Source organism: Bipolaris maydis, assembly GCF_028858645.1.
Source record: "Bipolaris maydis strain C4 unplaced genomic scaffold PSV08scaffold_3, whole genome shotgun sequence".
NCBI lineage: Eukaryota > Fungi > Ascomycota > Dothideomycetes > Pleosporales > Pleosporaceae > Bipolaris > Bipolaris maydis.
This window is the reverse complement of record NW_027093859.1, coordinates 2,653,326-2,666,565: the sequence shown is the minus strand read 5'-3', so window position 1 is coordinate 2,666,565 and position 13,240 is coordinate 2,653,326. Positions and strand designations below refer to the sequence as shown.

At 52.5% G+C, this 13,240-nt stretch overlaps 4 protein-coding genes across 4 annotated transcripts; 3 read left to right on the top strand and 1 right to left on the bottom strand.

Annotated features, from left to right (window-relative positions):
• Window positions 1-1,054: 1,054 nt before the first annotated feature.
• Window positions 1,055-2,170, bottom strand: PSV08DRAFT_386779 (uncharacterized protein; the record flags this gene model as incomplete). The annotated part of the gene is made up of 2 exons (XM_014219885.2): window positions 1,055-1,659; window positions 1,723-2,170. 2 exons carry the CDS (start codon window positions 2,168-2,170, stop codon window positions 1,226-1,228), a joined length of 882 nt encoding a protein of 293 aa, XP_014075360.1. The 3' UTR covers window positions 1,055-1,225.
• A 1,472-nt stretch (window positions 2,171-3,642) lies between these two features.
• On the top strand, window positions 3,643-8,561 carry PSV08DRAFT_197894 (mitochondrial carrier domain-containing protein). Its single transcript, XM_014219886.2, has 10 exons — window positions 3,643-4,050; window positions 4,109-4,226; window positions 4,291-5,327; window positions 6,980-7,049; window positions 7,107-7,142; window positions 7,202-7,334; window positions 7,388-7,486; window positions 7,542-7,598; window positions 7,646-8,090; window positions 8,141-8,561. Exons 1-10 carry the CDS (start codon window positions 3,722-3,724, stop codon window positions 8,205-8,207), a joined length of 2,391 nt encoding a protein of 796 aa, XP_014075361.1. The 5' UTR covers window positions 3,643-3,721; the 3' UTR covers window positions 8,208-8,561.
• Window positions 8,562-9,096: 535 nt separating this feature from the next.
• On the top strand, window positions 9,097-11,514 carry PSV08DRAFT_386774 (P-loop containing nucleoside triphosphate hydrolase protein; the record flags this gene model as incomplete). The annotated part of the gene is made up of 3 exons (XM_014219888.2): window positions 9,097-9,174; window positions 9,238-11,155; window positions 11,209-11,514. 3 exons carry the CDS (start codon window positions 9,097-9,099, stop codon window positions 11,427-11,429), a joined length of 2,217 nt encoding a protein of 738 aa, XP_014075363.1. The 3' UTR covers window positions 11,430-11,514.
• A 206-nt stretch (window positions 11,515-11,720) lies between these two features.
• Window positions 11,721-12,836, top strand: PSV08DRAFT_173945 (Tat binding protein 1-interacting; the record flags this gene model as incomplete). Its single annotated transcript, XM_014219889.1, has 6 exons — window positions 11,721-11,793; window positions 11,868-11,933; window positions 12,006-12,068; window positions 12,160-12,188; window positions 12,276-12,512; window positions 12,669-12,836. The coding sequence occupies 6 exons, from the start codon at window positions 11,721-11,723 to the stop codon at window positions 12,834-12,836; spliced, it is 636 nt and encodes a 211-aa protein (XP_014075364.1).
• Window positions 12,837-13,240: the final 404 nt, after the last annotated feature.

Below are 13,240 nucleotides of genomic sequence, written 5' to 3'. Positions count from 1 at the left end.
AGGGTTCCTGCAAATAGAGTTTAAGTTACGCGCGTAAGAGCAATTGGAAACGGCCGAACGGGCAAGGGAAGGGAGAGGGGGTCTGTGTACCATAGATATCCGAACGATTTTTGGTTTGTTGCGGAACGAAATGGAAAGCAAGGATGGATGACGGACCGACGGGGGAGGGGTGGAAAAGAAAAGGAGTTCCCGGTCAGCACAGGATAAAAAAATGACCCGAGGCCTGGGATATGTGGGTATCAAGAGCAGAAAGAACGAATCGGGCGAATTTTGTGAAGGAGCTCAAAGAAAGGGAAAAAAGAGGAACCAGCAATCGGGGGCCGTGGTTGCAGATTGGAAAGCACTATATCGCATACATGGATTCCCTATTTCCCCCTCCCTCCTTTCCCCCGCCCTTGTCACTATTCCCCGCGACTCGACGACCCGCCTCTAAACATCGCTTCGCGCGTGAACAAGGCGAAAAGCAAATAGGCCAAAAAAGCAAATGGATACAACGAGTGCAAAGATAGAACTGTGCGCGAGTACAAAATGTGCTCTCTCTCTCACAAACCATAAATGCATAGTGCAAGCAAAGCAAAAAGAAGGAAAAAAAGACCGCTTGCCGTCCATAGTTTACCTAATACATGTGTATATTAAATACTTGATTGGCTACCACTATACTTTCCAACCCGCCTACCCACCCACCCACCCCCTCCCAAGATAAGGCGTTGGCAGCATTTTAGCCGCAGCATCGAGCAGCAAGGCCCCAAATCGCGCCACCTGGTCAGAGTTTGTCGGGTTCGGCCAGATCTGAGCTTTATTTGTCTCGGTTATCTCTCTGTGTGCAGACCAAAGAGGTGTCCCCCCCCCCCAACCCCACTTGCCCACCTGCCACACCACACATCCCATGACTTCATGAACGAGTCAAGTCCATTTTGGCCCTTTCCTTCTTTTTTGCCCTTTTAACCCCTCTATTGGCTCTCTCTCCTGCGCCTGCGCGGAGGTTATTTCCGCCCCTTTTTTGGTTGCCAGCATGAACGGTATGGGTGCATACATGTGTGTGAGTAGTATATGTGTACTTAGTATGTATGTGCGTAATGCAACCTCGTACTGCCCTTGATTACGGAATTCCCGTGTGTCCTTGCAGTTGAAACGTGGCACACGCGACTGTGTTGATTTCTTTGTTGCGCCTCATTCCCGACGGTCTGTTTTTTTTTAGGAGTGGTAATCCAATCTGGTCATCCTTTCACCACTTTGTTGGCCAAATGGTGGCAGGATCGAACTCGCGCCTAAAAATGTCCACGTCAGACATGCAGCCCTTGCTGGGTGATCCGACCATGCTACTGTCAATGGCAAAGACTACATCCTGGAATGCGCCATGGAACTCTTCTTCCTCAAAGAGTAATTGTCTCCACATGCACGCTACTTCCTGCGCCGGGTTGCGGAAGATTGGTCCGAGACCAAACGCGCCCAAAACCAAGTTTCGATGCCCGCAGTAGGATGCGATGCGCAACACTGCTCGCATCTTCTCTCGCATCAACTCTCTTTCTTGTGCAAATGAGTACTTGCAACCGCTCTCGTCAAGTTTTGGGCGCCGCACTGGGGCAACTGATATCACGGGAAGTGAGGCCATGTCTGCAAACGGTGCATAGTCTTGTTCCGGACCGGCTCTGAAAACGTCTGTGGCTTGTTAGTAACGAGTCTTGTGCCGAGGCGGACTTTTTGGCTAGCACCCCAACATACACACTTCGGGAGAGTAGACGCCACCTCTTTGTGGGATGGGGTAGAAATTCTCTTCGACGCCTAATTGTGCGTTCCAGGGCATGGTGAGGGCGTGGACCAGGTTGCTTCTCCGCGCAAAGCACTCTTCTGGAGCCATGAGGCCAGATTCCCAGTCGCCACCTGCGCGCTTTTCGTTGGCTACATTGACTACGGGAATTCTCTTGCAGTTTGGGTCGGCATTGAGAGCGCTCTGGTACCAGCCCAGGGCATAGTTGACGGGGTCGCCCTCCATGACTGCGACTCTGGTTCGTTGTGATGAGCGCTTGTCGACATTGACTCGTATTTGTGCAGAATCTGGATAGAGATATGACGTCTTGGAGTCTCGAATGTAGTGTTTCCAAATGTGAGGCATCCATACTCGCTTTGCTTCGGCTGCTATTTCAGAGGGTTTTGGTCTTGATTGTGGCATGACGATGGTGACGTAGGTGGAGTGTTGGCTGTTTCGTGAGCTGAGGCTAGCAGAACAGCAAGGGAAGGTGAGTCGAAGGACAAGTCTGGAGAAACAATGGCGCTGAGGGGGGAGGGCGAGGGCGATGGCAGTGATTTACAGCAGCATGGGACTTGAGCAAGGCAGTGCGGGGGAGGGAGAGGGAGTAAGGGCCTGTGACCAGACGGCGCCAGACCGGCCAAGGGACAGTATATCAGTCGAATGCGGGTTTTGCAACGGGCGTATAATAAGGCAAGCTAGATCGTAGCCCCAGATCGAGTCGGCGACTAGACTGGGGCAGCAGAAATGCACCAGCTACAGAAGCGGCAGTCGTCTGCGTGAATCTGGCAGACCCCTGTGGGTTGGGGCGCGCGAGGGGTGGCATTCTCGCAGCAGACACGGGGACAGCGGTTGGAGGGATGGAGACATGATGCATGTACTAGGTGGCCGGTAGCAGCCGTGCCGTGTGTTTGCAAGCCTGGCCCTGGTGCTGGGGGCACTGCTGTGAACCCAGCCAGCTGCCAGGCACCTGAAGCCACAAAGAGCCGTGTCGGGTTTGCTGGGACGGGCAAGGCAGGGATGCGTGGCTGAATCGATCGGCCAGACCTCGAAGCGATCTGCATCGGGTTGGAAGCGGGTTAGAAGGATCTGGCGGCGCTGGGCAGCCGATGATGACAGCTTACTAGCACTTGGTAACCAAGATCCTGCACGATATAGCGCCGCAGCAATAGCGTCGGCACTAGAATCCAGATGCAGGGCACCATGGCACATGTCCTGCCACCGAATCAATCGCGGCTTACCGTCGAGCCCGCCACACGTAGCCGGGCCACTGTGCCACAGAGTGCGTGTTTCCCTCACCGCCAGCCAGGTGGCACCAGCAGGCAAAGACCGGCGGCGACAAAGGGCCACGGCATCATCGGGCCCTTGCTGCGGGACATGGCTGCCCGGGAGGACGAAAACGGCGGCGGCGGTGGTGGAGGAGAGGGGGAGCTGCTTACATGCATGTAGGTGTACATCCATTCATATACATACACATGTACATGTACATACGTAGGTGGACATGTGGTGTTTATACATCTGTATATATGTGTATGTATCCTCTTTTGCCAGCGAGTTGTGGCGGCTGTGTCCGTGTCTGTTTAGGTACATATGTGGGCGTGTGTAGTGTAGATGCCAGGGCTGAATCTCGTGCTGCACGTCTGTTAGAAAATAGCCTGTACGTCGAGACGTGGATGTGCTCGGTATGCATGTACGTGCGTACGGGTGATTCGACGTCGATACATCAGCATCCAAGTCGTTGGTCGTGTAATAAATCCCCTGCTCGCAGCTAGCGGGTGGCCTGTCGCCCACACGAACGATTGACGAGCGCCCAAGAACGGCCAGGTTGACGCGATGCTAGCGCGGGGCCCAAGCGCCAGCTCGCTTTTTCCAAGCTTCGATTCCTACACAACGTCACCGCCAACGCCAACGGCCATTGCTGGTTATTAGACGCTACACCGCACTGCTCGACAGGTGCAGTCTGCCGCCGCGTAAATGAGGTGCGTCCTGCGCCCGCTGACGACTCCTGTCCGCCCTCAGCACACGTCTCCAAATCACAGCGCCGCTTCTCCCTGGCCTCGTGCATGGCCGACATGTCGTCCTCGCTGCACTTCGACGTTTCGCCCCAACACCATCGCTGAGCTGCTGAGGCCCTCTGCACACTCGCCCCCTGCACGCCAACCTCCTCCGGATGGTGCCACCCTGGCGGTCAACGGCTATGTGCGCACTGTGCGCAAGCAGAAGCGAATTGCTTTTGCCGCCATTGGAGACGGCTCGACCTTGCGCACCGTCCAGGCCGTCCTCCCTCCCCAGCTAGCAGAAGGGTCAGTCGCCGCCTCTTCTACTGCTACTCGTCCAGGCACTGACAAGCCGCTCCATCAGCCTCTCAACCGGCGTCGCAGTCACAGCCACCGGCAAATGGACGCCCTCGCCAGGCCAGGGACAGTCTCATGAGCTCCAGGTCACGGATGTGCGCATATTGGGAGACAACGATGCCACCGTGAGTTTTCTACCGTGACCTGCACTGACTGCCTTCACCATCTGATTGCGTTACTCCCTCTCAGACCTACCCAATACAGAAAAAGTTCCAGACCGCAGAGTTTCTTCGCACTCTCCCGCATCTGCGAAGTCGACTGCCGTTCAACTCGCTTATCCTGCGGTTGAGGTCTCTAGTCACGGCTCAAGTCACAAATTACTTTGCGAAACACGACTTTGTCCAATGCCATCCGCCAATCATCACGTCTTCGGATTGCGAGGGCGCAGGCGAAGTCTTCACTGTGGCGCCTGAAGCACCATCTGCTCATGATCAAAGCTCAACTAGTCAGACTAAGCCCCATCAAGACTTGTTTTTTGGCTCTCCAAAATACCTGACAGTCTCGAGTCAGCTCCACCTTGAGGCTCTAGCTCAGTCAGTGAACAAGGTCTGGACTCTGTCCCCTACGTTCCGTGCCGAAAAGAGTGACACGGCCCGTCATCTTAGTGAGTTTTACATGCTAGAAGCCGAAATGGCCTTTGTCGACGATGTCAATGTCGTCATGGATACGGTAGAGGATATGTTGCGCACCATTGCTTCCGAGCTGCAAACATCGGCTGTAGGCCAGGAGCTGCTCGAAACGCAGGCGCGGGACCAGGAACAAGAGAGTACACCTGTGTCGCACACTGCGCTAGCACAACGGTGGCAGGGGCTGATAGCCGGGCCGTGGCCAAGAATTACCTACAAAGCCGCCGTACAGCACCTCAAGGACGCCATATCTCAGGGCAAGGCCGAATTCGAGTACACGCCGGGCCATGAAGACGGTCTCCAGACCGAGCACGAACGTTTCCTGGCCGAAAGCATAGGCAATGGCGGGCCCGTTTTCGTCACTGACTACCCACGTAACATCAAGCCATTCTATATGGCGCCGTCGACTGGCGCTGCAGCTGGTGATGGCGCAGTATCAACAGTCGCATGCTTCGACTTGCTCGTGCCTGGGATTTGTGAGCTTGTGGGGGGCTCGATGCGTGAGCACAGGCTGCCTGATCTTGTCCAGTCGATGGATGCCCACGGCCTCCGACACACAACTGAGGAATCGACTGACGCATCAGACGGTTCCCTACAGTGGTATGTCGATCTCCGGAGATACGGCAGCGTCCCGCATGGCGGGTTTGGCCTTGGGTTTGATCGGCTTCTGTGCTACCTGGCGGGTGTTTCTAATATCAGAGATGTAGTCAGCTTCCCCCGGTGGCACAAGAGGTGCGACTGTTGATGTGCAGTTGAAATTGGAGTACCTCTAGTATCTCGGATCACGACATTGTAGTGTTGACCAACATGGTGCTTTGTAACGTGCCATGAAGGGTGCTGGAGATTATTGCTTGTTGTAGTGATCGAGACCGAGGGCCCATTGTACCTGTGCGCTGCAACCACCCTTTTGGTCAACTGGTGAGACCAGCGGGCTAGCCCACCAAACGAGCCACATCTGCCATGCAGTACATATCACCATCACCACAATGTTATTTTAAATTAAAAATCGGATACGGTAAATGCGATAACCCCGAACTTAGGATACCAAAGCGTATTTGAAGGAAATAAAAACTGCTGGTGGTGTTGGAGCAGCAGCAGTAGCAGCAGCAGTAATCAAGGCTTGGAACGGGCTTCATACCGTCGGTGCTGGGCGATTTTATCTCCGACTTCGACCGACCGAGAACCATGACTGCTCCGAACCCTGGCGGGCCGAAGCCGCACCGACTTTGGGGCTGCAAGAAAGAGGGTTCAAAATTCGTGTCCGCTCTCGTATTACCATACACATGGCAAGACTTGCTGCTTCGGCTCATCATTGCGTGCGCAACAATAGAATATTTTCAGTTATCATGTTGTAGTTTGGTTAGCCACGGCGGTCGAGGCCCATGCGGCTTATTTAACGCCGATATGGGCCATTAATCAGCCAGAGGGTCCAGAGTAGAGTAGAGTAGAGTAGAGTAGAGTAGTACGCTGCCGTGAGCCGTTGGCAGCGAGGTGGTGGGGGGGGGCGGCAGAATCATGCTGCACCACCACTCAACACAAGCTTTTGTAGAATACAAATCGCGTAGTCTGCGCCGTCGTGACTGGCGTGAAACGTAGGCGGAGATGATCTGATAAGATACGGGGAAGCCACCACAACTCTTCTCGCCTCGCCTCGCCTCGCCGGCTTTCGCAGACACTCGCTGTCGCACTCAGAATGTACGCCATCTCCGCGGCCATGTGCAAAATTGTTTGGATGCATTTGCCGCAGTAGTGGCGGCTGGCCAGTCGAGAGGCGCGGAAGTGAAGCATGTCTGTATGTACATAGATACAGTCTCCTGGCACGCATATGCATTGGCTTGCGCAGACAGAGCGTGGCCATCCATCCATCAGGCTCCGGCATCGCAGCGACTGATAACGACGGCCAAGTTGATGGTCGATAGAGTAAAACCCGGCCGCCGCGTTTTAGGTCTGACGTCTCGGCGTTCGGCTGAAGTCATCTCGCGCTTCCGTTACTAGTTGCAAACAAAAGTGACAACTTCAATTTCAGACGAGCGTCAACCCATCGCCGTCGCCCTCTTGCACCACCCTGGGACCTATCACGAACCCCTCCCAACCGTCTCTCTTCAAACCGCCAACCTGGAATCCGCGGCACCTGCAGCCGGCCATCTTATGGCCACCCATGATCGACCAGCAGTTCCTGTCGAAGAAGAGCACGAGTACAGCTCCATTGCGCCGCCGCCATGAAAGACACAAATCGCTAACTTGCGCGCCAGCTATGAAGCACTCCCACCAAATTTCTCCCTCACCGCCAACATGCTCGCAGGCGCGTTTGCGGGTGTCGCTGTACGTCCTCTGGAGCCGCCGCCGCCATGTACTCGCCCCCGGCTGACTTGACCACAGGAACACTCGGTCATGTACCCGGTAGATTTGCTCAAGGTGCGCAGCATGCCTCTCAGATCCTCGCAGCCTACGAGCCATGCGCTGACTGTCGACAGACCAGAATGCAGATCGTCAACCCCTCGCCAAGCGCCATGTATAGTGGTATTTCGAATGCCATGGTCACCATATCCCGAGCCGAAGGGTTCTGGTCGTTATGGAGAGGCTTGTCCAGTGTTGTAATGGGCGCGGGTAGGCAAACAACGGCGCAGGTTATAGCCATGTGTAGCTAACGGATGATACAGGCCCCGCGCATGCTGTCTATTTTGCATCGTACGAGGCCACGAAGCATGCTCTCGGCGGAAACGAAGGGGAGAGCCATGAACATCACCCTCTTGCAGCAGGTGCGCAGCGCCACCCATATTAGCATTCTAGCGAGCACTTGCTAACTGTCAACAGCTGCTAGCGGTGCCGCAGCCACCATTTCCAGCGATGCATTGATGAATCCGTTTGACGGTAAGAGGCATATCATCACCGCGCCCCGCGTCTACTGAACCCCGCAGTCATAAAACAACGCATGCAAATGCACGGCTCGATATACAAGTCTGTCCCGCAATGCGCCCGCGAGGTCCTCCGGACAGAAGGCATTGGCGCATTCTACGTTTCCTACCCTACAACACTATGCATGACGGTTCCCTTCACAGCCCTGCAATTCATGGCATACGAATCTCTCTCCAAAGTCATGAACCCTACCGGCCGATACGATCCCTATACACATTGCTTCGCCGGCGGTGTTGCAGGTGGATTTGCAGCCGGCCTTACCACACCACTCGATGTCATCAAGACGCTGTTACAAACGCGAGGAAACGCCAGGGATGTGGAATTGAAGAATGTCTCAGGTCTCGTGCAAGCGGCAAAGATCATCCACCAAAGAGAAGGATACAGAGGATATTTCCGTGGCTTGAAGCCTCGAATCATCACCACGATGCCCAGCACTGCCATTTGCTGGTAAGCTCTTTTGCAACCCGCCTAGTCTGTTTTTTTCTAACCCAACGCAGGTCTGCATACGAGATGGCAAAGGCCTTCTTTATTCGGAGAAGTACGAACTCATCCACGGCTATATAACGAGACAACGATGCAGACTGGCCCCTTTTCCCAGGCATCATTTACAAAAATCGCCAGAGTATGACGATGTGCGTTTTGCAAATCGAATAATATACCTGCGGCGTCGCGGAGAGGATATTACTGGAGTACTGGGCATTTGCGACGAGGCCTAGCATTCTGTATAGAGCGGGCAGAGCAGGAAGATGTGTCGTGACACTCCTTACTTGTCATTGTGTAGTGAGAGAGGCTTTGAGGCTCTTCCAAACGCTTCATCTGGCAGCGTCTAAACGTTTGGTTATGTGAGCGCATGGTGGTTTGCGCAGATAATTGTACCATAGAAGAAATTCAAGACCGGCACCGCTCACAACCCATCAATCAGCTTTTTCATGACATGCATAGTTTGTCTTTCACTGCCTAAACCGCAGGGCTATTGCAGCTAACATATTATTGCACAGGGGTCAAAGCCTTTCCGTTAACTTTTTTGACCTTTATGTCTATTGTAGTAGGCTTCTCTGTAGGTGCGTAATCGATAGACGACGGCCCGTTCCTGTTTAGCCTCTGATCACGTACCCCACTTTCGCATGCGCATGCGCCTGTCTTGTGGATTTCTTTTGCAAGTGCAAGCATTTATCGAGTTGAACTTGGCTTACGGTGTTGGGTTGCCCATGTTTGAAAAACGCCACCGCAGTAGCTTCTTTTGTTTTGCTCGGTTGCCCTTACTCAGCCTTCGAGGTTGCGAATATGCACTGGGCAGCAACCAACTACGTCACGCCCCAGCGCGAAGCTAAGGCTGGCGCATGCAACAGACGACCCTGCCGATACCAGCCCAGGCTTTGGTGATAAACACTTATTCCTGTCTCCGTATCCTACACCAGCTTACAGTAGGCGCGCAATATCTACTTCCTTCGCTATGCGCGCCAACACCACCCAGAAAGCCTACGACGAGGCTTTCTTGGCTTGCTCGACCGCAGTGTACTTTGAGAGCCAGGTCAGCGCTTGTCAACCCAACAATGTCGCGTACAATGGAGATTGCTGACCAAATTCCTTGCAGAACAACGAGCCAGAAGCATTGCGATCCTGGAAGACAGCCCTCGACCATATCAATTACCATAATTCTCGTCGCAACCCCTCGACGTACCGCCCCACATCCGAAACAGAGAGAGCGCTCATCGAATCGCTACGTCAGCTGGAACTACAGTGCAAGGAGCGCGTAGATCTTCTGGAAGCCTTGAAAAGGAGCCGGGAGGATTCGAGAGAAAGCTTGACCTCAGTGTCGTCTGACACGAATACGCCAGTTGCACCATCTTATGGAGCGTCTCAATCACCAAATGGAGCGAACCCGTCTTCTTCGTGGCTTGGGGGTGGTTCTATACCGCCGTTGGATTATACCGATCTCTCACGACCACCGCTACCTTTGCGCCCCGCAATGGTGCCTCGCAAAAGCTCCGGGAATGGGTCAGCACGAGAAAACAATCTATCGCAGACTCGGAGCGCATCGAATTTGTCTCCAGGGCCTGTAGGCGAGAACAAAGCGCGTACACCATCCCCAGAGAAAAGCGGTAGATTGTTGCGGACACTGAGACCTGGAAGGGAGGGCAAATCATCATCTGGAAAGATGCCTAACTCGTTGAGGAGCCGCCCTGATGCTTCAAAGGCAGCTACTCAAGCATGGACTGTCAGAACTGCATCAGCTTCGAGCCGCCCTGTTCTGGGCCCGTCAAACCCGTCAACTTCTTCAACGGTTGCTTCAGTACGCTCATCAACAGATAAGCCAGCTGCTGAGAGGCCAGGCGTATCCTCAAGTATTCAGTCGCAACTGCCATTGGGAAGCACAGCATTGCCTTCGTACCGAAACGAATATCCTAAAAATACGCCTGATCCGCGAAATCTTGCTGCATCCGCAGCTGCACACTCATACGGCGACTGCGGTGTTGAGAGAGGAGGCGGAAAGGGGAGTGTCATGTGGGATCCAACCACACGACGACTAGTGCCGAAACCTACGAATAACACCACGCGCACACGAAGTGATCCTGAGCAAGACGATCCGCCTGAATCTATAGCAGTCGAGGTTGACGGGAACATTGCAAAACAGAGACGGTCTCCGGTACAGAAGGTCAGAGCTAGAGAAAACTCGATTCGCGCAGAGCTACCTGATACTCCAAGCACAGACAGTACCGAGGGCGATGAAGAACTAGAAGAGATGGATGACTGGAAACGGCGAACAGAAGAAATCATGAAGAATCTTCCGCGGGGTGTCGACAAGCAAGCCGCGCAGCAAATCCTGAACGAGATTGTGATACAAGGAGACGAAGTACACTGGGACGATGTATCGGGATTGGAGGTGGCAAAATCAGCGTTAAAGGAAACAGTGGTTTACCCGTTTTTGAGGCCGGATCTGTTCATGGGCTTGCGAGAGCCAGCACGCGGCATGCTTCTTTTTGGACCTCCGGGAACCGGAAAGACAATGTTGGCAAGAGCCGTGGCAACCGAGTCAAAGTCGACATTTTTCGCCATTTCTGCAAGCAGTCTAACATCGAAATTTCTGGGCGAATCAGAGAAACTTGTCCGTGCGCTATTCCAGTTGGCTAAGATGCTTGCACCATCAATCATCTTTGTTGACGAAATTGATTCACTACTTTCGTCACGGTCCAGCTCTGGGGAACACGAAGCAACACGTCGCATAAAGACTGAATTTCTCATCCAGTGGTCTGATCTACAAAAGGCAGCTGCTGGAAGTGCAGTGACTGAACGGGAGAAGGAGAAAGGCGATGCTAGTAGAGTGCTTGTGCTGGCTGCAACGAATCTCCCATGGGCTATTGACGAAGCAGCAAGACGCAGATTTGTAAGACGACAATACATTCCACTGCCAGAGGACTGGGTTAGGAAGCAGCAGATCAAGACACTGCTGAGTCATCAGAAACATGAGCTTAGTGACGAGGACCTCGATCGTTTGGTAGAGCTTACTGAAGGTCAGTGTGTATGCGATGAATGCTTTGTGGGTATATGGCTAATATCACGCCAGGCTTCTCTGGGTCTGATATCACAGCACTTGCCAAAGACGCCGCCATGGGTCCTTTACGCTCACTAGGGGAAAAATTACTTTCCATGACTATGGATCAGATACGGCCAATACAATACCGAGACTTTGAGGCTAGTCTTCAGACCATCCGACCGTCTGTAAGTAAACAGGGACTGAAGGAATTCGAAGATTGGGCTGCCCAGTATGGTGAGCGCGGAGGTTAAGAGATTAATCACCCAGAATGTAGTGATTATTTGTATATTACTGGGTCTATTGTAAAGGATATTGGGGGAAATGTCACAGCAGATGTTCCATTTGCAAGATTTTTTTTAAAAAATATCCCAAGGGGTGGAGGGCAATAGCCAGACACTTGCTCCTGCCTCGGTCGGGGGTGACTCCTTCCTGCTACGACATAGATGAGACTTGGCAACATCTCACAGTAAGAAATTCAAACATTTTAGCCTTTCGACTGAAACCATTCACTTTCTTAATCCCATACACCTGAAGAGTACAAGATGGCGCCGCGCAAGAAGACGGAAGAAAAGGCCTCAGCCAACGAGGCAGCAGACATGGTGTTACTCTACTTGCGTGAGGGCCTCTTCCTCACATACACATACAACACACAACCCGTCTTGATTTCCATACTAACACCATGGACACAGGCAAGCAGAACCGTCCATACTCTGCAATCGATGTCTCAGCCAACCTGCACAACAAAGTGACCAAAGGTGCGTTTCGTGAGACACAAAGACGCTGTGAAATGCTCCTTTTGATGCAAGTCAAGCTGACGTATGAAGTAGCTGCTGCAGCAAAGATTCTCAAAGATTTACACGAGCAAAAGTTGATTGAGGGACGAACAGCAGGTATGTAGAGAAATCTTGTTACTTTTTTACATTCTCGGTTTTGTCAAGTTGATGCAATGGAGCGACTGATTACTGGTTTTATGTCAACTAGGAAAACAGATTGTGTATCATGCTTTGCAGGTAGGTCAGACAAAAATTCCTTTCCTCAACCCCCTACCCCATCTAGTACTTTTCTCCTGGAGCTAATCAGTTTGACTTTTTACATAGGACGCAGCAGACACATGCACAACGGAACAACTCGCAGCCCTCGACGCCGAAATAGCCAATTTGCGCACGCAAACCGCCGCTCTAAATGCCACGGCCAAGACTCTGCGGTGCACGCTTGCATCGGTGACGTCGACGCTGAGTACGGCGGATCTGATTGCAAACGTGGACTTGCTGGAGAAGGAAAAGGCGGAGATTGCAGAGAGACTGGATGGGCTGAGGAAGGGGAAGGCGAGGATGGTGAGTTCTTTTTCTTCTTATTCCTCGTCTCCCTTAACGAGCGAATTGAGATGACTGGGTTTTGTTCCCCCAACGTTCAGGAAGGAAGGGAAAAAGAGGGGAATCAAAATCTTTTTTTTTTATATTTTGCTAACGAGACATGGAAAAACATGGCAGGTCACAGCAAAGGAGCGGGAAGCTATTGAGCAAGTGTGGAAGAAGAGCGTGAGGACGGCGAAGAATCGAGAGAAGATTGCACGTGAAATGTGGAAGATTATTGCGGATAACTTGCCGGATGACGAGGCAAGGGAGGAGCATAGGGAGATGTTTGATCTGGATGGGTAGCGAGATGCATGTGTGGGTGAGCAGAGATGGAATGTAGTAGCAGCCAACCATGCTATACATGAATGGGCGAGAAAAGTTTAAATAAAAGGAAATCAACCAAGAGGTGAGAGCAAATGCAAATCACGATACCAACTGTTCATGTTCAAATTAATGGTCATCTGTCCCATTTGTCGTAGTATGCATTATATACAATTAGGTAACCCATAAATCTGTCGTTAAGATTTGTTCAGTTGATGAGAGAGCAACAGATGTAGTCAAGAGAAAGAAGAGAAGGAGGCAAGAAGAAAACGCCCTTGTGCAATGCAAACACCCACGCACATGCCATGACGGGAATCAATATGCCAAGCAACAAAGCATCAAAAGTGGATTCAACAGAGAACGTAATCTGGTATGCAAAAAAAAAA

Bases quoted from the DNA above. Each gene is read 5' to 3' on its own strand.
- PSV08DRAFT_197894 (XM_014219886.2), top strand. From the start codon at position 3,722: ATGAGGTGCGTCCTGCGCCCGCTGACGACTCCTGTCCGCCCTCAGCAC. The intron at 5,328-6,979 runs GTATGTCGATCT...CTTGCGCGCCAG, and splicing joins TCAGACGGTTCCCTACAGTG to CTATGAAGCACTCCCACCAA. The intron at 7,487-7,541 runs GTGCGCAGCGCC...AACTGTCAACAG, and splicing joins ACATCACCCTCTTGCAGCAG to CTGCTAGCGGTGCCGCAGCC.